At 35.4% G+C, this 20169-nt stretch overlaps 1 protein-coding gene across 7 annotated transcripts in view; it reads left to right on the forward strand.

The window, feature by feature from the left end:
- DMXL1 (Dmx like 1) overlaps nucleotides 1-20169 on the forward strand; it is a 135680-nt gene that overhangs the window by 61858 nt on the left and 53653 nt on the right. For 6 of the 7 annotated variants that reach the window (XM_064595807.1, XM_045891422.3, XM_045891382.3 and 3 more), the window contains exons 20-28: nucleotides 1783-1952; nucleotides 2702-2799; nucleotides 3815-3980; nucleotides 5328-5589; nucleotides 7617-8707; nucleotides 9185-9376; nucleotides 12166-12242; nucleotides 14931-15058; nucleotides 15576-15824. In XM_064595807.1, coding sequence (XP_064451877.1) covers nucleotides 1783-1952; nucleotides 2702-2799; nucleotides 3815-3980; nucleotides 5328-5589; nucleotides 7617-8707; nucleotides 9185-9376; nucleotides 12166-12242; nucleotides 14931-15058; nucleotides 15576-15824 — 2433 coding nt within the window. Of the gene's footprint in view, nucleotides 1-1782; nucleotides 1953-2701; nucleotides 2800-3814; nucleotides 3981-5327; nucleotides 5590-7616; nucleotides 8708-9184; nucleotides 9377-12165; nucleotides 12243-14930; nucleotides 15059-15575; nucleotides 15825-16168; nucleotides 16856-20169 lie in introns of those variants that run through there. The other variant, XM_045891433.3, reaches the window with a different exon arrangement.

Raw genomic sequence — 20169 nt, forward strand, 5'->3', positions numbered from 1 at the left:
TTTGCCCAGATTTGATAACAATGACAAATTTGACACATTCTAAGTTTCCTTAACTTACTTGTAAAAATACTTATTTCCACTTAATTTTCTTTGCTGAAAATACTGGAATTTTTTGGTAGATGGAAAGAGTTAATGAAGAAATGGATATTGGGCAATTGGATATTCTGTGTTACATTTTTAAATGCATCATACGTTAAAGGCCAATTAATACTGTTTTATTCTCTTTAACTTCTTTAGGTTATCTTCTTTCTCCTGTTTGACATTTATTGAAGTTCAGTTTTTTACCCAAAATTTGAGTAACATTTTTGCTACAGAAATATATTTAATTTCTAATGGTCTTACGGAGTAGAGACATTGAAAGTAAAAATTCACTTCCCCAAACTACTCATTAACGTGTATTTCAGGTATTAGTTTAGTAACCTTTCAGATACTCTTATGTAGTTAGTCAGGACTCAAAGTAACAAATAACTGTACTGAAATTTAAGGTAACTTAAAACAGGGTATTTCTTGGGTTAGGGTTAGTGCCCAGGAAGTTCGGAGGTAGAGCTGCATTCCACCATTATTGGGTCTGTAGGTTTAAACGGTGTTATTGGGACTCCACAAGTTAGCCTCTGCTCATTGGTGTCTCTCTGTTGCTCTCTCTTTTCCTTTCTGTCTTTCTGTTTCCTCCTTACCTTCATTTTGTATATAGCTTTGGAAAAGTAAAGCTTAAAATTCTAGGTCAAAGTGTTTATTTATGAAACGTTATTGAACTTGGTTGAGAGATAATAGGAATATAAAAATGTTTAGAATAGCAGTCCATTCACTGCCTATGTGTTTTTCTTTTTTTTAAATTTCTGTTTCTTTCTTTCCAAAGACTTGGGTATAGTGAACACTTCATATTCCTTGGCATTTGATACTAGGTTTAAATGTGAGTCCATATATGTCAAAGCCACATCTTATAATTAAGCATGTACTTCACCCAGAAATACTATACAGAACATACTCTGAAGAGACAAAATAGAAGCTCAACAAGAAATACCACATGTACTGGCCAGTAGGTTGAGAGAATAGGTGATGTAAATGATGCTGTTTAAATAGAAAAGTATCTGACATACTAGTTACCAGGTACGGTACTCTTCTAAATGCTTTAACTATAGTATTTTAATCCTCACAACAAGGTAATAAGGTAGTGCCATGATTGTTCACGTTTTATAAATGAGGAAAATTGAAGAATCAAGAGACTAAGTAACTTGCCCACAGTTCTATAGTTAGGGTTGGAGCTGGGCTTATTGTATACATTCTGATTCTGGAGTCTGCAGTCTTAAGTTCTGTTCAGCACGCTCTCCCATCTACTTGATGCTTTTTTAATCCCATGGAGTTAAATCCACAAAAACAAACATTGACCAAAGGACAGTGAGAGTCAGCAATGAAGAACAATCATTTCAGCATAGAATAAAGCTTTACATGTTTCTCATTTTCTAAGGAAAGATCGTGGGTAATAGCTAGAGAACAAAAATAATCACAGTAGCATTTGCCATACAGCGTTTTTTAATCTTTTAAAAAATATGTTTTAATTATAGAAAATATATGCTTATTGTAGAAAACAATGAAGTGATAAAGTTGTTAGGAGAAGCAAGGAAAAAAAACCCATATTCCCTCCAACCCTAACTACGTAGTTGTAACTCTGTGAGTCTCATGAAAGTTTAGACATTTTTATGGCAAATATGGAACACACATTTCTGATAATTATTATATAAACATTTATATTTCTTATAAGCATTATTTTTGACACTTCTTCAGGCCTGTCTACTAGTCATTTTGCCTGGGCATTTCACTCAGTAGCAGAAGAAGAGCTGCTGAACATGTTGCCAGCCATGCAGAGAGATGATCCCACTTGGTCTGAACTGAGAGCCATGGGTGTGGGGTGGTGGGTCCGGAATACACGCACCTTACGCAAGTGCATAGAGAAGGTAAGTTGTGTTTTATTTTGGTATAAAAATGAATTAGGGGCGCCTGGGTGGCTCAGTGGGTTAAGTGTCTGCCTTCAGCTCAGGTCATGATCCCAGGGTCCTGGATTTGAGTCCCGCGTCAAGTTGGGCTCCCTGTTGAGCGGGGAGCCTGCTTCTCCCTCTCCCTCTGCCTCTCCCCCTGCTTGTGCTCTAATTCTCTCCATCCCCCCCATCAAATAAATAAATAAAATCTTTAAAAAAATGAATTAGTATATTCTGAGTTTCTTTAAAGGACATTCCATATTTCCTGTTTCTCTTTTTTTAATTGAAGCAGTAAAATGCTTTTAAATAGCCATTATATTTCAAAATATCACACTAATACAGGTTTTTAATGTTTATATTCTAATTCTTAAATTGCTAGTTGACACATTTATTTAGTAGCGTGTGTCTGATTTTTACAAAATAATATGTGCACATCTTTGGAAAAATAAAATAGTAATGAAGAGCTTGTAATGAAAAGCGTTGTCCTATGTTCCCACCTCTCTGTGTCTTTGGAGGCCGCCATGAATTACTTTTGAAACTATAAAAAATGTACGTATATCTGTGTATAATACGTGTTTGTGTGTGTGTATGTACATCTGTGCATTAGTGTACATATTTTCTAAATTTATTGAACATTTAAATAAAGTGTGCTAGTCTTCAGTGTGAAATTGTTTTGTTCATTTAAAAATTGTTTCTGTGAAATTTTGACCAATATTTTCTAATTGTAGGTAGCCAAAGCAGCCTTTTATAGAAAGAATGATCCTTTAGATGCTGCCATCTTTTACCTTGCAATGAGAAAGAAAGCTGTGATTTGGGGATTATATAGGTAGGTGAGAAAACTATGCTTCAAAATGGGAAACTCCTCATGAGGAGTAAATGTATGAAGTAAAAGTAAAGATTTGTGGTTCTTGTTAAGTGTGATTCTTGTAAATTCTTATTTTTGCATTTAAGGAGAGATTCATAGGAAAGAAGCCCAGGTATTTTCCAGAACAAAAGAATCTTGATGAGGTCACTTTAGTTTGTTTTCAGGTTTATCAGTCCAGAAGAACATTTTTTTTTGTTTATTTTAAGAACTTCCCATGATACTTCTATAGAACAAAGAACTAAACTAAAAACTTGCATCTGGAGTGGGGGAGATGAATCGGTGGTCTTGAACAGGCATCCAACCTCTGCCTTATTACGAGCTCATGGGCCGGGCCATCCCTCCAAACTACCCTCCTCCAGTGGTCCTTGACCTGACCTCATTCTTGAGCTAGGGTCGCTTGGAATTTTTCTCTTTCACTAGTTCTCAGCAAGACTTGATAAACATGATCACCAAAAATAGTTCACCATTTATTTTGCATTCAGTTCCAGGTGATTCCATATGAATAGCAACCTTTGGGGGAAAATCATGGGTACCAGTCAGTCTTCTAAGAGACTAGATCTTTTAGGATTGTTTTGAATGATGACAAATTCCTTAGGTTTTGATTAGCAGTCATTATCAGGTGGGCATTGGGGGTGAAGGTGATTCATGAAGTTTAAATGGTAAAGTACCACACAAGTTAATATAAGTTACATATTTTGCATGGATTTAGACATAATTTCTTGAAGTACTGCTAAAGCAGTTTTCTTTATGGTTTGAAAGAAATTTTTTCAGTAGTCTCTGAGATTTATATGAAGAAGTAGATGTTTACTGTAAGTGTTCTTTTGCTCAGAAAAGAAGCAGATGTATAGTACTTGATGCACTAGCAAGTGTTTCTTTGGAGTCTTAACATTTAAATGGCTGACTTTGGTTAAAATTGGTTCTGATTGTGGAAACATTGTGTTCCAAAATTTTCATACATTTTTTTTTTTCTGTATAGATCCCAAAGAGACCCCAAGATGACACAGTTTTTTGGACACAATTTTGAGGATGAGAGATGGCGTAGAGCAGCTTTAAAGAATGCTTTTTCTTTGTTAGGCAAACAAAGATTTGAACATTCTGCAGCATTTTTTCTTTTAGCTGGTTGCCTCAGAGATGCAATTGAGGTAATGATGAAACTTTTTAAAAAAAGCATTGTCATCTTTTTAAGCTCTTTCTGTAGGTTCAATTTTTTATTTTTTAATTTCAGTTGAAGTATAGTGGAAATTATGTAAGGCTAAATACTTAGTAATATTAAACAGTGACTTTTAAAATTTTGCCATTTAGCTTGAATGGTACTTATACAGAGTGAAGATTAACCACATTATGTTGGTTGGTAGAGATAGCTGATCTGACTTTTAAGAATATTTATGAATAGGTTAAAAAAACGTTTGTTCTATCAGTTTAAACATATGTGAATCTATATTTGGCTCTGTCTTAGTTGATGAACCGTAGCATATTTTTAACCAATTATTTTTCAGTAAACCTTAAAATAATTAAAACATTTGAGGTACAACCTGTCTATCTCAAATTGCTCTTTTTAAAAATATGTGTTTATTTGAGAGAGCGCACGCACGAGAGAGAGCAGGAGCAGAGGGGAGGGGCAGAGGGAGAAGGAGAAGAATCAGACTCCCTGCTGAGCAGGGAGCCCAACACAGGGCTCAATCCCAGGATCCTGGGATCATGACCTGAGCTGAAGGCAGCCACTTAACTGACTGAGCCACCCAGACACCCCTCAAATTGCCCTTTTGCTTGGAGTTTCATACAAGTAATTCGAAACAGCTTTTTAATGAGGAAGGAAACCCTATATAGTCTGCTGAGATGGATGGGGAAGAGTAAAAGTTCAGGAAACAATGTCAGGACTGACATTGAGCTTGGGTAGCTCAGTCGGTTAAGCGTCTCCCTTCAGCTCATTTCATGATCACAAGGTCCTGGGTTTGAGTCCCCCGTCACGTCAGGCTCCCTGCTTAGTGGGGAATCTGCTTTTCCCTCTCCCTCTGCCCCTCCTCCCTGCTCATGCTCTATCTCTCTCTCTCTCAAAAAAAAAAAAAAAAAAGCATCCCACTCCTGATTTCAGTTCAGGTCATGATCTCAGGGTCTTGAGATTGAAAGCCAAGTTGGGCTCCAAGCTGTGAAGCCTGGTTAGGATTTTCTCTCCCTCTTCACCTACCCCTCTCCCTGCTATCTCTCTCTCTCAAAAAAAAAAAAAAAGGAAAAAGAAATAAAATGTCATTTGAGTTGAATTTCTTGAGGGTTACTTAATATTTATAGGCTAATTCTTGTTGCAAGTAGGTATTTAGTAGCAGATAGATTTGCTAAAGCAAGCAGTATATGTTTTATTTGTTATTATCTTTGTTCACTTAGTTCAGATATCAGTGCCTTTTATTCATTGTAGTTATTAGTGAGTCAGTTAAGTTTATCTTAAAATGAAAGATGCCCCTGCTTATTTATGACCAGTAGTTCTTTTTTTGAAGGTATGTCTTGAGAAACTGAATGACATTCAATTGGCTCTTGTAATAGCAAGACTCTATGAGTCTGAATTTGATACATCTGCAACATACAAATCTATTTTATGTAAAAAAGTTTTGGGGATTGATTCTCCTGTCAATGAATTCAATTCACTGAACATAAATATGCATTATGATCCTTTTCTTCGGAGTATGGCATATTGGATTTTGGAAGATTATAGTGGTGCTCTGGAAACATTAATAAAGCAACCTGTCAGAGAGGATGATGGTAAGCTGCATTTCTAAGATATTAATAATAAAGAGTTATATTAGCATTTGCTGGGTACAGAACACACTGTTGGGTGCTAAAGGTAATACAAAGCAAGTTGAAACCATGGACTAAGACTTTAAGGTTTAGGTGGGAACATAAGAGTTATGTATGTGTTTATTTTTAGGTGGGGGGGATTCCTTTTTTCAGAAAAATCCTTTGAAAATCAAGAACGTTGGATTTTCTGTTTTTATAAAATCAATGTATTGAACATAAATATTATCAATGTTTGAGTATAAATTCTGGAGAAAATAGTGATGTAAGGGTGATTTTCTTAGGTGGAAGTTTGTGTATTTGCTAATCAGTTTTATAAGTTTTATAATAAAAATATTCAGTATAAAGAAAGTTGACTTAAGTGATATGATTAATTTTTTATAAGAGTGTAGTAGAGAATTTTTTATAATTTATTTTTTTGAGATCTACTTCTGCCTTTTGTTTTAGAAATCCCATTTGCTATAGCTTTTCTGGAGGTTAGTATAAAATGGAAATCTTTGTATAAATTATAGAAAAATGATATGTGCTTTTCAAATATTTTTCCATAGGTAGAATTGAATTGGTTCTGATAGCTGGTATCATAGGTGTCCTATTATTGGCAGTATTAACTGGCAAAGATTTTAGTTCATGGCTTTTTACGTAGCATCATTTAATCAGGAAGTGTATCATGTGTCTCACTGTGAAAGACTTGTGAGAAAGCCATGTTCAGTTGTTCAAGTGTCCTGGCCATCTGAGCTCAAGATTTCTAAACCGGCTTCTCTGTGATGAAGGGGGGAAAGAAAAGGCCTTTTCTTGTCACATTTTTATGCCTACACATATTCATGTAAAAAATGTATTTTGAGGGCGCCTGGGTGGCTCAGTTGGTTAAGCGACTGCCTTCAGCTCAGGTCATGATCCCACAGTCCTGGGATCGAGTCCCGCATCGGGCTCCCTGCTCTGCGGGAAGCCTGCTTCTCCCTCTCCCACTCCCCCTGCTTGTGTTCCCTCTCTCGTTGTGTCTCTCTCTGTCAAATAAATAAATAAAATCTTTAAAAATAAAAAATAAATAAAAAATGTATTTTGATTTGGAATTAATACACGATCACATACTTTTAGAGCCAATTAAATCTGTATTCTAGGAGAAAAATTTAAAAGGTAGTAGTGGTTTGGACCAGGATGATAGGAGTGGAGGCAGAGAAAAATGGTTGGATTCAGGTGGACTAGATAGGATTGGATATGGAATGTGAAGGGAATAGAGTCAATTTTGATAACTCCTCTAAGTTTTTAGGTTGAGGTAAATGATATGGGCAAAACCAAGAGCAGGTGTGGGGGAGTGTTGTTTTAGATAGAGAAGACTTCTCTGGTAAGGTGACCTCTGAGCAGAGACCTGAGTGTCATGAGGTCAGTGTAGCTAATTGGGTGAAGAGTGGTTTACGGTAAAGGCTCACTAAATAAAAAGGCTTTGAGGCAAGAATGTGTGCATGGAAATGGAAATGTAATGTAGGCATGTGGATATAGCAGTTTAGATTTACAGGGTAAAATTGGGCCTGAAATAGATAATGCAAGTTACCGGTGTCTCGATGGTATGTGAAGCCATGGGACTGTTTGAGTTCACTCATGGAGGGTAGATAGAAGTCAAGCCTTGAGCTCTAGGACACTCTTAGCATTCTAAAGTGAGAGATGAGGAAGATTTAGCAAAGCAGACTGGGAAGGAATGTTGAGGGAAGTAGGAGAATAAGAACTAAGAGTGTGAAAGTGGGTGTTTTAAGTAATCTTATATTGTTACTTGAAGAGGTATGAAATCAGTATAACCTTTGTTTTTCTTTTGTGTTAAAACACTTTCATTACAAATGTGTTCTTGTCTATTCATTGCTAGAATGCAATGTTCTCTTAGTGTGTGTTCTCTTAGTAAAATGTTGTTGAAAGACCAGGTAGATAAAAGTGCCATGGTAGGGAAAAGGACTGCAGTACAACTCTTGAACTTTTCTTAGCTGATAGAGTGAATTTTTTTTCAGATCAAGTCATGATGTCAGCCTGTAATCCTGCAGTTTTTAATTTCTACAATTATCTAAGAACACATCCTCTTTTGCTAAGACGTCATTTTGGATCATCTGATGTATTGTCCACACACATGAGTTTAACAGGAAAAAGCGGACTGGCAGGAACAATTAATTTAAGTGAAAGAAGATTATTTTTTACCACTGCCAGTGCTCATTTGAAAGCTGGCTGCCCTATGTTAGCTTTGGAAGTATTATCGAAGATGCCAAAAGTTATCAAGAAAACAAAACCTTTTTGCAGAACATCTAGCTTTTTGGATACTAGTAAAGACTGTTCTCCTTCTCCATTAAAATTGGATGCAAGGGAAGATAAGTCTTCTGCTATTGATTGGTCACAGTCACTAATGAATGGTTTTGGATCTTCTTCAGAAGGTTCCTCAGAGAAGCAGTCAAATTCCACTCTTTCTTTTGACTGGAGCCAACCAGGTGTTGTATTTCAGGATGACTCTTTAGAATTAAAATGGGACAGTGATAACGATGAAGAAGATGAGGATCTCCCTATTTCAATGAAAGAACTAAAACCTTTACAGAGAAAAATGGGGAAGAAAATAGATGAAACAAGTTCTAATTACACAGAATCTCTCAGCACACTAGATGAAAACGACATTTTAAGTCCATCAGAAGATATAATTGCAGTTCAATTAAAATTTAGAGCATGTTTAAAGATTCTTACGGTAGAACTTCGTACATTATCTACTGGCTATGAAATAGATGGTGGAAAGTTGCGTTACCAGCTCTACCACTGGCTTGAAAAAGAGGTGATAGCTCTTCAGAGGACTTGTGACTATTGTTCAGATGGTGAAGACTTACAGCCTGCACTTGGTGAAAATGGAGATGAATTTGGATTAAATGGAGATGCTGAAGATTTGCTTCAGCAAACGAAAGTGAAACAACTGAGAGAAAATTTTCAGGAAAAAAGACAGTGGCTTTTGAAATACCAGTCACTCTTGAGGATGTTTCTGAGTTACTGCATACTTCATGGGTCCCATGGTGGCGGTCTTGCCTCTGTGAGAATGGAATTGATTTTGCTTTTACAAGAATCTCAGCAGGTATGTAACTTAGACAACAGCCAGTTGAAATAGTACACGTAGGAGAAACGGGTTTTGGTATTGTTCTTTTTGTCTTTAAATATTCAGATTTTTGGTTTTCTTCATTATGGTTGCTTTAAGGAATGCTCTTTTTTATGGTGCTTTGTATTATGAATTTGTAGAGTTGTGTGTATGTAATGGTTTCAGGATCCTTCAGCATCGGGCCCTGTGATCAGGTGAATTCATACTCTGAATTCTTATATGAGTGCTGGGGGAGCTGATGAGCTTCTCGTTAGGATAAGAAGGTATTGTCCCCTCATTCTTTAGTATATTTGGTGGAATGTTGACCTCCTCAGGTCCCAGCTAACTCAATAAAAGTTTCTGTCATGCTTTTAATTTTTAGTTGTTTTAAAGGTATTCCAAGAGGCCCCTGAATTAGTGAAGTAATGGATTAAAACTATAAATAGTTGATTAACCTTTTTTCCCTTTGTTTTTAAGGAAACCTCAGAACCGCTATTTCCCAGCCCGCTGTCAGAGCAGACTTCGGTACCCCTCCTCTTTGCCTGTACAGCCAGTGCCAAGACAGTCGTTGCCAACCCGTTGCTGCATCTCAGTAACCTCACGCATGATATTCTGCATGCCGTCATAAACTTGGATTCACCACCTCATCCTGACATCCAGAGCAGCAGAGTAAGGACGCTGGGTTCATTCTTTAAAACTTAGCTGCGTATTATGATAAAACCGAAAGAAAAATGTAAAGCAACACTTTTTAGAAGTAGTTTTAAATATCAGAGTACGCACAGGAATTGTTACATTACCACTTATATATTTTTTGATCAAAGAAAACTTGTGGTTGTAGGCCTGGCTCACCTCACTTTGTTCTTATCCCAGTAGGGTGTTTGAGTTTTTAATCACAGTGCTAGTTATTTAGTCTTATTTAGCCACTTTATTAAGATAAGAGTAATAGGTGTGTATACAGATACATGAGTGATTCTCTTAGTATTACACTTAGGCGAAAAGCTGATTGTCTTTTAGAAATAGAAACTTTTAGAAATAATTTAGAAATTGCCTTTTAGAAATAATTTTGGTGTAAAGTTATTAATATACAAATAAAGTTTTTTGTTAATATTAAAATATTATATATTTTAAGGATAATGTGAAGTAATTTGCCCCTGTTGTTTCTCTAGGCCAGGCAGTGTTTTATTAATCAGCTACGGCAGAATCACCTGACATGCTTGTTAGAAGTTTGGATTCTTAAGTTGACTCCAGACTTACTGAATCAGTGTGTGAGAGTGAGTCCTAAGAATATCTATTTTTAGGAAGTTTCTCAGGTGATTCTGATGCATAACTAATCATATAGTTAGATAATCATCCACATCATCTTGCCATCCATCACCACTATACTTTATCATTAATATCACATTTCATCTTTCATCTTTACTCTCCAAACATACTGAAATCCTTTAAAGTATGACCAACTTTGACTATTTCTCTTTTTTTTTTTTCCTTGAATAGTCTGTCATCTGGTTCTCGCCCACCTCACAGGCTGTGATATCACACCAGTTCGATATTCTCCTTGCCTAATGGTGGCTTCTCCTACAGTTTCACCCTCTTGGATAACCTTAACCTTTGTCATTTAATTTTGTCACTTTTCCTGTACTCTTCTGTAGTATAAATGCCCACATAGTGTGTTATACAATAAGGAATTTAATTTCCTTCAGATTGTGCACAATTTTAGTAATAAGCAGCTTTTGCTGCTTAAGAACTACGCTGAAACATTAGTATCTTCAAATGGCTGTCATTTATTTTGCTCATGATTCAGTGGGTTGGCTTCTCAGTTCTTATTTGGGCCAGCTGGACTGACCTCTGGATATTTTCATTTGTCTTTGGCCAGCTAGTAGGCTGGCTGGATTCTGGATTAAGATGGCCGTATTTACATTTTTGGTGGTTGGCAGACTATTTCCAGGGCTGATAGTCGACTATCAAGCAAGCCTAAGTTCTCTAGAAAAACAGAACCAATAGGACGTGTGTATGTGTGTGTATAGAGCTCTGTTTTATAAGCAATTGGCTCACATAATTACGGAGGCAGAGCAGTCCCAAATCGGCGGTCGTCAAGCTGAAGACCCAGGACCTATTGTGTAGTTCCAGTCTGGGTCTAGAGGCCTGAGAACCAGGAGAGCCAGTCGAGTGTAAGTTCTAGTCTGAAAGCCAGCAGGCTTGAGACCCCAAAAAAGCCAGTGTGTCTGTTCTAGCCCAAAGGCAGGAAAACACCACTATTCCAGCTCAGTGCAGCCACGCAGAAGTTCCCTTTTATAGCTTTATTGTTTTTTTTCGGCCTTCAACTGATTGGATGAGGCCTACCCACATTAGGGAGGGCAGTCTTCCTTACTCAGTCTTCCACTTCTACCAGTGTCATTTGCATCCCACGTCAGCCTTACAGATACACCCAGAATGTTTGGCCAAATGTCTGGGCACCCCTTGGTCCAGTTAAGTTGATATATAAAATTAACCATCATGCCTAGGTTATTTCACATAGAGGTTGCAGGGGTTTAAAAGGCAAGAGAATTTGCAAGCCCTTTCGAGGACTAGGTTCAGAAGTCACATATCATTTTGCCCTCTTGGTCAAAGCAAGTCCCAAGGCCAGTCTAGATCCAGTAAGTGGAGATACAGACTCCACTTTTTATTGGAGAAGCTGGAAAATATTCTGATCATTTTTGCAATTTCCCACATTTGGACTTGCTGTCTTCATTTTTATGATATTCTTGATTTTAATTCATACCACACATCTTAATTGATAATTGAAGGGGAAATAGCAATTCTGTTTTTATCTACATAGAAGAGTGTCATACTTCATGATTAGGTCAATAACCTAGTCTTTTCAATAGTCTAATCTAGTTTACTTTCTGACCTGGGTTGTGCTTCTCAGACCTTCCTCTCTCATTAATTGTCATGCCATGTTTAGAGCCTTCTCTTTCTCGGTACAAATGTTTGCCCTTCAGTTGCTGTCTTTCAAGCCTTCTTTCTGTAAATAATTGCATTTTCTTTAGATTGCTTATTTTCTCCAGTAGCTAGAATATGTGGTAGCATATGCTTCAATGACCTGTCCATAGGTAAACAGTCATTTCTCAGACTGAGCTTTTATATATTTTGGCTGAGGAAGAAGGTTGAAGTTTGGAGGTTTTTCTTTTAATACATGGCTTATGCACTACTGAATAGTGAACATCTGTTCCCATTTGTTCTTGAAATAGAAATTAGGTAGCAGGTGTGTGTTTTATGATTTCTGCCAATGGCCTAGTGTTTTTAATTTGTCTGTAGTGTGATCTCTATAGGCATAAATGAGTGTTAAGGAAAAAAGGACATAGTTTCTAGGGACAAAATAGTTTTTCCATCTTTTTTATGTTGCTGAGTATAGTAGGTCTTGAAACAAGTTTGATTTTTTTAAAGTTATACTTAATTTTGTTTGTTTGTTTGTTTTTCAGGTATATGTAATGCATACTTTAGCAGCCTCACTTTCTGCTTGTATTTATCAGTGCCTTTGTGGTAGTCATAACTACAGGTAAATATCTTTTTGTGAAATTTAGGAATGTTCACGGTAACTGATGAGGTTTCAGAATTTGTGCGCTCTTGCTTTAGAAAAAACTGTTTATCAAGTCTAAATAACGCAAAAGTATTTGAAGTGATGAGTACTATTTTTCCATCTTTGAATTTTAGCTTCTGCCTTTATGGCAAATGAATGTTAAGTAGACCCTTGTCAGTGTAACTAATTTAGCTAACTTTTATTGATCACTGCCTAATGCCAGGCATTGTGATATGCACTGAGATAAGTTCTCCTTTCTTGTGGTCCGTCTAGTTGGAAACAAACATGTGAGTTGGTAAGTGATATATATAACATGACATTACACTTAAGTGATAAGTACTGTAGTGTAGTTATATTATAGTTATTATAAACAATATTATATACTATAATATTATAATGTACTATATTGTATAATTATAATGTATATAATATAGTGAAAGGCTCAGGGAACACAAAGGAAGGAGTAATTGACTTGAAATTGAGAAAAAATTTACCAAAGAGTGATGTTTATGATTTGTCTCTTTATAGCCTAAGGTTTCACTATAATTTAGCTAGACTTTTAAAACATACTGTTTGACACTTTGGTATCTTCCTTTAGTTCTTTGAAATTCTCTTTCCTTTTTTAAAAATTTTTATTTAAATTCCAGTTAACATACAGTGTAATATTAGTTTCAGATGTACAATATAGTGATTCAACACTTGCATACATCACCCTGTGCTCATCACAAGTGCACTGCTTAATCCCATCACCTATTTCACCCATCTCCCCCTCCGACCTCCCCCGTCTGGTGACCATCAATTTGTTCTCTAGAGTTAAGAGTCTGTTTCTTGGTTTTCCTCTCTCTTTTTTTTCCCCTGTGATCCTTTGTTTTGTTTCTTGACTTTATTTCTTTAAATATTTTGTCTTCTTTCTCCTTTTTCTTATTAGACAGGTATTGGAATTTACAGGTTTCTCTTATTTTCCTTTTAGCTTTCATCTCATATTTTTTTTTCTTTCTTTATTTTTGCTTTATTTCAGGAGAAATCCTGGTTTCATTTTCCAGAAGCTCACTAGTTCTTCAGCAACGTCTTGTCTTTTATTTAGCCTGAGGTTGTGTTTTAGAAATTCTGTTTTTCATTTTTAAGATCTCCTTGTTGATTTTAATGGTCACTTTTATTTTTATAACTTAATGTATTTCTTAATTGTTTTAACCTCTCTGAGTATAAAGCACCTTCTGTCATGTTCTGATAAGTCTGCTTCCTCAGGTGCAGGTCATTCACTGTGTTTGTTGTTTCTTACATGATGTTAGCCTTCCTTGGTGTTGTATGTGTTTCATTTCTTCCATGGGAGTCTCAATTGACTAATCTGTTTCTGTATTCCCAAGGTAGCTTCAACTTGATTTCTTTGGCCTTCGTCCTCCAAGAGTTCACTTTTCTTGTTATTGAGTGTGGCTTTATTTTCATCAGCGTATCTTTATCTTTTTCGTCATTTCCATAGGCTTATTGTAGCAGGGGGGATTTTTTTTTGTTGGCAGCCTGCCATCTCGAAACTGCAAAGTAAAGCATGAGAAACTATTTACAAATGCGTCAGAATGTTATGACTAATAGAAGACTTGCCAATCAGAACAGATCTAAAACAATAAATGTGCTGTATTTAAATATGACATTCATTTACTTCACATTTGAAATACGAATTTATGACAGGATTTAACAAAAATTTTTGTACCATTTTCTGTCAGATTTATTTCATAGTTTATATCAAGCAGCAAGTTACTTTGTTCATTCATCTGTTTATTTATAGTTTAAAGTGCCATTTACTTGGAAAAGCTTACCCTGAATTCCCAAATTGTATAAAATGCTCCCCCCTTTTGCTTTCATAGCCCTGTATGCATAGGTTTTGTCTCTAAAAGCAATATGATAGGGGCACCTGACTCTTGATTTCGGCTCAGGTCATGATCTCAGGGTCATGGGATCAAGTACCACTTTGGGCTCTGTGCTGGGTGTGGAGTCTGTTGAGATTCTCCCTCTCCCTCTGTATCCCCTCTTTCCCCCCTTCCCTGCTCTCTCCCTCTCTCTCTCTCTCAAAAAAAAAAAAAAAAGAAAGGAAGCGATATGATGAAATTATTTGTGTCTGATTCTTCCACCAGACTATAAATTTCATGGATACAGAAACCACATTTTTCATTATATCCCTGGTACCTTGTGTATATACCTGATGTAACCTATCCTGATGTAACCTATCCTGATGTGGGGTTGACAGCCATTAAATATCAAGCTGAACCTAAACTGACTTTGTTTTCAACCAGATAACCTTGTTTTGAACTTTGATAGAATAGCTTGCTGTTTGTGGTCAGTAGTGATTTAGTTTTCTCATTTGTATGTATTCTATTTCTTTCATTAAATAAATATACTTAAAACCAATCACATGTATTTTAATTTAGAAAATTTGCATGTTTACACTTAAAGGATACTTGGTTTTATTATATCACCAGACTATAGAGAACACTACTTAGATCAGTAATAGCAGTATAACTAATAAAAACTTGAATTTTAAGATACCCAGAAGTTAGATCTAAAACATGGAAATATTACATGTGAAATTCATTTTAGATCATTATATTTTTATTATTATTTTCTTATATGGTTATTATTGCCGATTATTCTTATTTAAATGTCTTCTTTTCTTAGTTCATTTCAAACAAATCAGTTTACTGGAATGATGTATCAGACAGTCCTGCTTCCCCATCGACATTCTTTGAAAACAGGAAGCTTAGATGAAGCAATAACTCCTAATACATCACCAGCACAATGGCCAGGTACAAAGAATTTATGTATATATGTACGTAAATAAATATATGTGAGTTTTTTCTTAGCCTTATTGAATTTAATCAGACGAGGAAAAAGTACATTTGGTGTGGTTTTGCTGCACGATAATCACTGTTAAATATTGTTAGAATTGATAACACTTCAGTATTTACCACTCATTGTAAATTTCGCAGTTACTTAACATTGGTATTTCCTTGACCGTTTACTAAAATAACTCAAATGTTTTGTTATATCACTTGTTATAATTTTTTGTCATAATAGAAGTACATTTGTTGTGGGAATTAAATTTTATCTATCAGATTTGTATTAGATGATAGATTTTCATTGTTTCTCTAAATTGAATAGCTCAGTATTTGTGCATTAACTGTAATAACTTCTAGTCTGTGAATCTAGAGAAGAAAAAACTTTAATCCTGGTTTAATAAAGTTTTTTCAAAAATTAAAAGTACAGTTAATTTTTTATTTTTAAAATTTATTGTCAGTGGTAGCTGTTGTTTGTTTGTTCTAGGAATCACTTCTCTGATTCGACTTTTGAATTCTTCTGGCGAGGAAGCCCAGTCAGGGCTTACAGTCTTGCTCTGTGAGATTCTCACAGCAGTGTATCTGAGTCTCTTCATCCATGGCCTGGCAACACATTCTAGTAATGAACTGTTTCGGATCGTGGCCCATCCCCTGAACGAAAAAATGTGGTCTGCTGTGTTTGGTGGAGGTGCACATGTTCCCAGCAAAGAACACACACACTCAAAAGCTTTACCTGGTTAGTTTTTTCATGTTTGTTTGTTTATTTTTAAGACTGAAACTTTTATTTGTTCATCTGAATGATAACTTTGTCAAGTGTAATTACATTTAATTTATTCACAGAAATTTTTTGTTACAGACCATTTTCTTAAAGCGTGAACAAATGGTTTCATGGTGAAAATGCAGTGTCCAGTTTCTGGTGCAGTTTTCAAACTATAAGACACTTGTGCACCAGTGATTAGAACTATCTAATGTAATTTTCTTAAATCTTTTGCTGTTGAAATGATCATTTGTTTTGAAATATACTGTAACACTGGTCTTTGTTCTATCCCAAATACAGATTTTCTCTTCTTTCTTTGGCAGGAAGGCACTTTGCTATGCCTAGCCCCCACCAGGTAGTGGTATTCTCCATGGAATGTGTGGGCTTTACCAAAGCTCTTTCAACCATCAGTTCTCATAGCCCTCCCAGTCTTGCAGGCAAGATATTAGTTTTAGAAATAGGCTTTTACGGCTCAGCTTGCTTTGTGTTGTTTTGGAGGGGTTGGGGTATCTTGGGCCTGTTTTATTTTGTATGGCTCTTGAAATAGAAAATTGAGAAATTTCCTTTAATTAAGCCATATTTTTGATTTAAAACAATGATTAGCATTTCAGAAAACCATCTCTGCTTTTATTCTGCTTTTAAATTATTTTCCTTTGATGTTTTCCATTCCTTAGACTTTAACATCTTTTTAAATGTGTAGGAATAAATGTCAGTGCTAATCATGGTAAATCAGACTATGGCTTGAAATGTCTGGAAAACATTTCAAATGAGGCTGCTTTATGTTTTGCATACTATGATTCTGGCCATTAGGGGTTTTGGATTTCTAAGTGTTCATAATACCAGGAAAAGTGAATATTTTAAACAACTGTATCCCTGTTTCTAAACTTTCTAATATTGAAACTATATATATTATATCTTGATGTGAAACGAATCTTCATAATGCTTTCTACCTAGCTGTTAAATTTTCTTTTTGTAATTTATTAGCTCATATGTGATCATCTTTTTTTAAAAAATATCTTCATTTTTATGACATCTCTTCTCGTTTTTAAGGGGTAATTTCCTGTGCTTTATTTTTTATATGGATGAAAAAAAAGAGAGAAAGACTATAACTTTTCATGAAATTTGCCTTGGAATATATATATTTAACTTCAGATAACTGAATTCAATTAAAGAAAAACTTTCAAAGTCTAAGAGGGAGTAAGATTTATAGCTCTACTGAGATTAGCATTAAAAAAATTGGTAAACTAATTGTGGCCCTGTTTTTAATGTGTCCTAAGAGAAAATCATTTAAACATTTGATCTGGTTAATACGAAATGTTAAAAAGGGATAAATTCTTGCTATGGAATGTCCAGATACCTGTAAAAAATTAAAAATATTCTTACTAACCAGTTACCATGTCTCAATTCCAACCATTTCTACTGAGTACAGATGTGTAAAGAACCTTACTCCAAGTCTAAGTTCTTTGTTGAACCACTCAGTTTTAGTTGTTTCTACACACAAATACCATTACATAAATTATCTTATAGGTACCATCATAAACTGTATTCCATCACTTACTGAAACCTAAATAGTCAAAGTGACTGAAAATTACCTGCATCTGTACATTTAATCCCTTGGTGGCAGGTAACACAGAATACTTAAAACATGTGGTTCACTAGAACCCTCAGTTTGTTTCTCAGAGTCCATAGTCTCTCATGGTTCATCTCCCCCTCTGATTTTCAGGGGAGGGGGGGGGATGGGTTAGCCTGGTGATGGGTATTAAAGAGGGCCTGTATTGAACGGAGCATTGGGTGTTATATGCGAACAATGAATCATGGAACACTACATCAAAAACTAATGATGTAATGTATGGTGATTAACATGACATAATAAAAAAAATAAATTAAAAAAAAAAAACACGTGGTTCACTTAGTGTTAAGGCCACATCCAGGTTATGTGGTGCTCATCTTTCTTTGAGAACTCAGAAATTGTGCGGAATCAATCATAGATGTAACTTAGTACTAGAAGAGGAATTAAAAGTCACCATTTGGGGCGCCTGGGTGGCTCAGATGGTTAAGCGTCTGCCTTCGGCTCAGGTCAGGATCTCAGGGTCCTGGGATCGAGTCCCGCATCGGGCTCCCTGCTCCTTGGGAGCCTGCTTCTCCCTCTGCCTTTCTCTCTCGTTCTGTCTCTCTTGAATTAAAAAAAAAAAAAAAGTCACCATTTGTTTCCCTTGTTGTGGTGTAAATTCTGATTTCAGTTTTCTTTGCAATGATGGTCTCATGAACTAAATTTTTTTTTCTTTTTTTCTTTTTTATTTATTTAAATTCAGTTAGCCAACATATAGTACATCATTATCATGAACTAAATTATATTTCTCTCTACATGTCTTTTATATACTTAATACACTAATATTTTTAGTGACAAAATTTAAATATGACTAAGCCTTGTAATGTAAGAAAATGAGTATAAGTATAAAAGTATAAAAGTATAAAAAGTGTAAGATTTCAGTTTGGCAGGTTAGAATTCTTAACAAAAATGTTAATCTAATCAGTAACTTATTTATTTATTTTTAAATCAAATTTAACTTGGTGAATTCCACATCATATATAAATGAAGGATTTATGTTTTCTGACTAAAATTAGTGCAGGTGCATTTCGTGGAGTTAGGAATTATTTTGTTACTATGGTTAATTTTTAAAAGAGAATCAGGTGAGCAATAGCAAGTTTGGAAAAATGATTTTTTTTTTCTGCTGATGGTTAGAAATCCATACTTTGCTTTTTATTGCATATTATAAAGCAAAGCAGTGTTTTTATTGAAGAATTTTTATTGTATTTTGTCATAATATTTGCAGTATGAGAACTGAATTTTCCATCTTCATCTTGATAAATACATAGTAATGATTGTTTATGTCTCCACATTGAGGAATAAAATATAAAATGAGTATTTTATTTGTGGTAAGCATATCTTTTTTTTTCTAACTATGAGACTGCTAATGATGTTTTAGACATTTTAAAGTATATTTTTGCCATTTGATTATTTATGTTAAATATGGATCGGAAAATCCAAATGTTTTGCTTTTCCCCTAAAACTTGTATAAAAAAATAAAAGTTTTCTGTTCAGTATTTAGTGATTATAGATGTCATTGCTATCCTTCCTTTAGCAAAATATATAAAATAGCAACATTTCTTGACCAGAAAAAGTATAAGACTCTTAAGCATTTTTAAAATAGAAAATGATCAGCTAGGGGCGCCTGGGTGGCTCAGTCGCTAAGCGTCTGCCTTCGGCTCAGGTCATGATCACAGGGTCCTAGGATCGAGCCCCGCATCGGGCTCCCTGCTCCGCGGGAAGCCTGCTTCTCCCTCTCCCACTCCCCCTGCTTGTGTTCCCTCTCTCGCTGTGTCTCTCTCTGTCAAATAAATAAATAAAATCTTAAAAAAAAAAAAAAAAAGAAAAGAAAACGATCAGCTATTTACAATACAGATGAATATGCCCAACAATTTTAACTGGCTACTGAACCAAAAAATAACTAGTTTTGCCAGAGAAGGGAATACATCTTTTGTTAGACTCCTTGCGCAGACTTCTTTTTTGAGGGACAGATATAAATTTTCATTAAAAAGCATCTCTTCATTTCATAACTACCATATTTGTCCCTTTGTGACAGGCTTATTTCACTTAGCACAATGTCCTTGAGGTTCATCCGTGTTGTGGCATATGATAGAGTTTTCTTTGTACAGCTGAGTAATATTTCACTGTATGTATGTACTCCGTTCTCACTTTTAATAAGTCTGTTGAGCTGGAGATGAAATCTTACAGGCACACACATGGTCTTCAGGGTGATGGAAAAATAGTGTTATCTCCAGATTTTTTATTATATAACCCTATCCACAAAACATGCATGAGCAAATCCTCAGTATGTATGTATGTATTTATTTATAAATACATGTACTCTTGCTGATCCAGATATTAAACATTGACAGATTTTCTTCTTCCCCTTACCACTTCCCTCCCCTTTCTGCTTCCCTTTTCCCACCCCCCTTTCTTTTTCCTTCCTCTATTGTCTTCTCTTTCTCTCTCTTCTCCTCCACTCCACCTCTCCTCTCTACTTTTCCTTCTCCCCTTCTTACCCTGTTTCTCTTTTCTTCCTTCTCCCCACTTCTCCTTATTAAAAAATCTAAGTAGTAGTTGTAATATTTTCTTTCCATATTCCAGTGAATCACTTTGAACACCAACTATCTTGGAAACTACTTGCTCTGTGATTTGGAGACAAATCACTACTTTCTACTAAGATAGTCATCATTTCATTTTTATAGGTACTTATGAAGCAGGTACAAGGTACCACTG

This window comes from Mirounga angustirostris, unplaced genomic scaffold, assembly GCF_029215605.1.
Source record: "Mirounga angustirostris isolate CCGP_5_RB_7025 unplaced genomic scaffold, mMirAng1.0.hap1 SCAF_7, whole genome shotgun sequence".
NCBI classification, from domain to species: Eukaryota; Metazoa; Chordata; class Mammalia; order Carnivora; family Phocidae; genus Mirounga; species Mirounga angustirostris.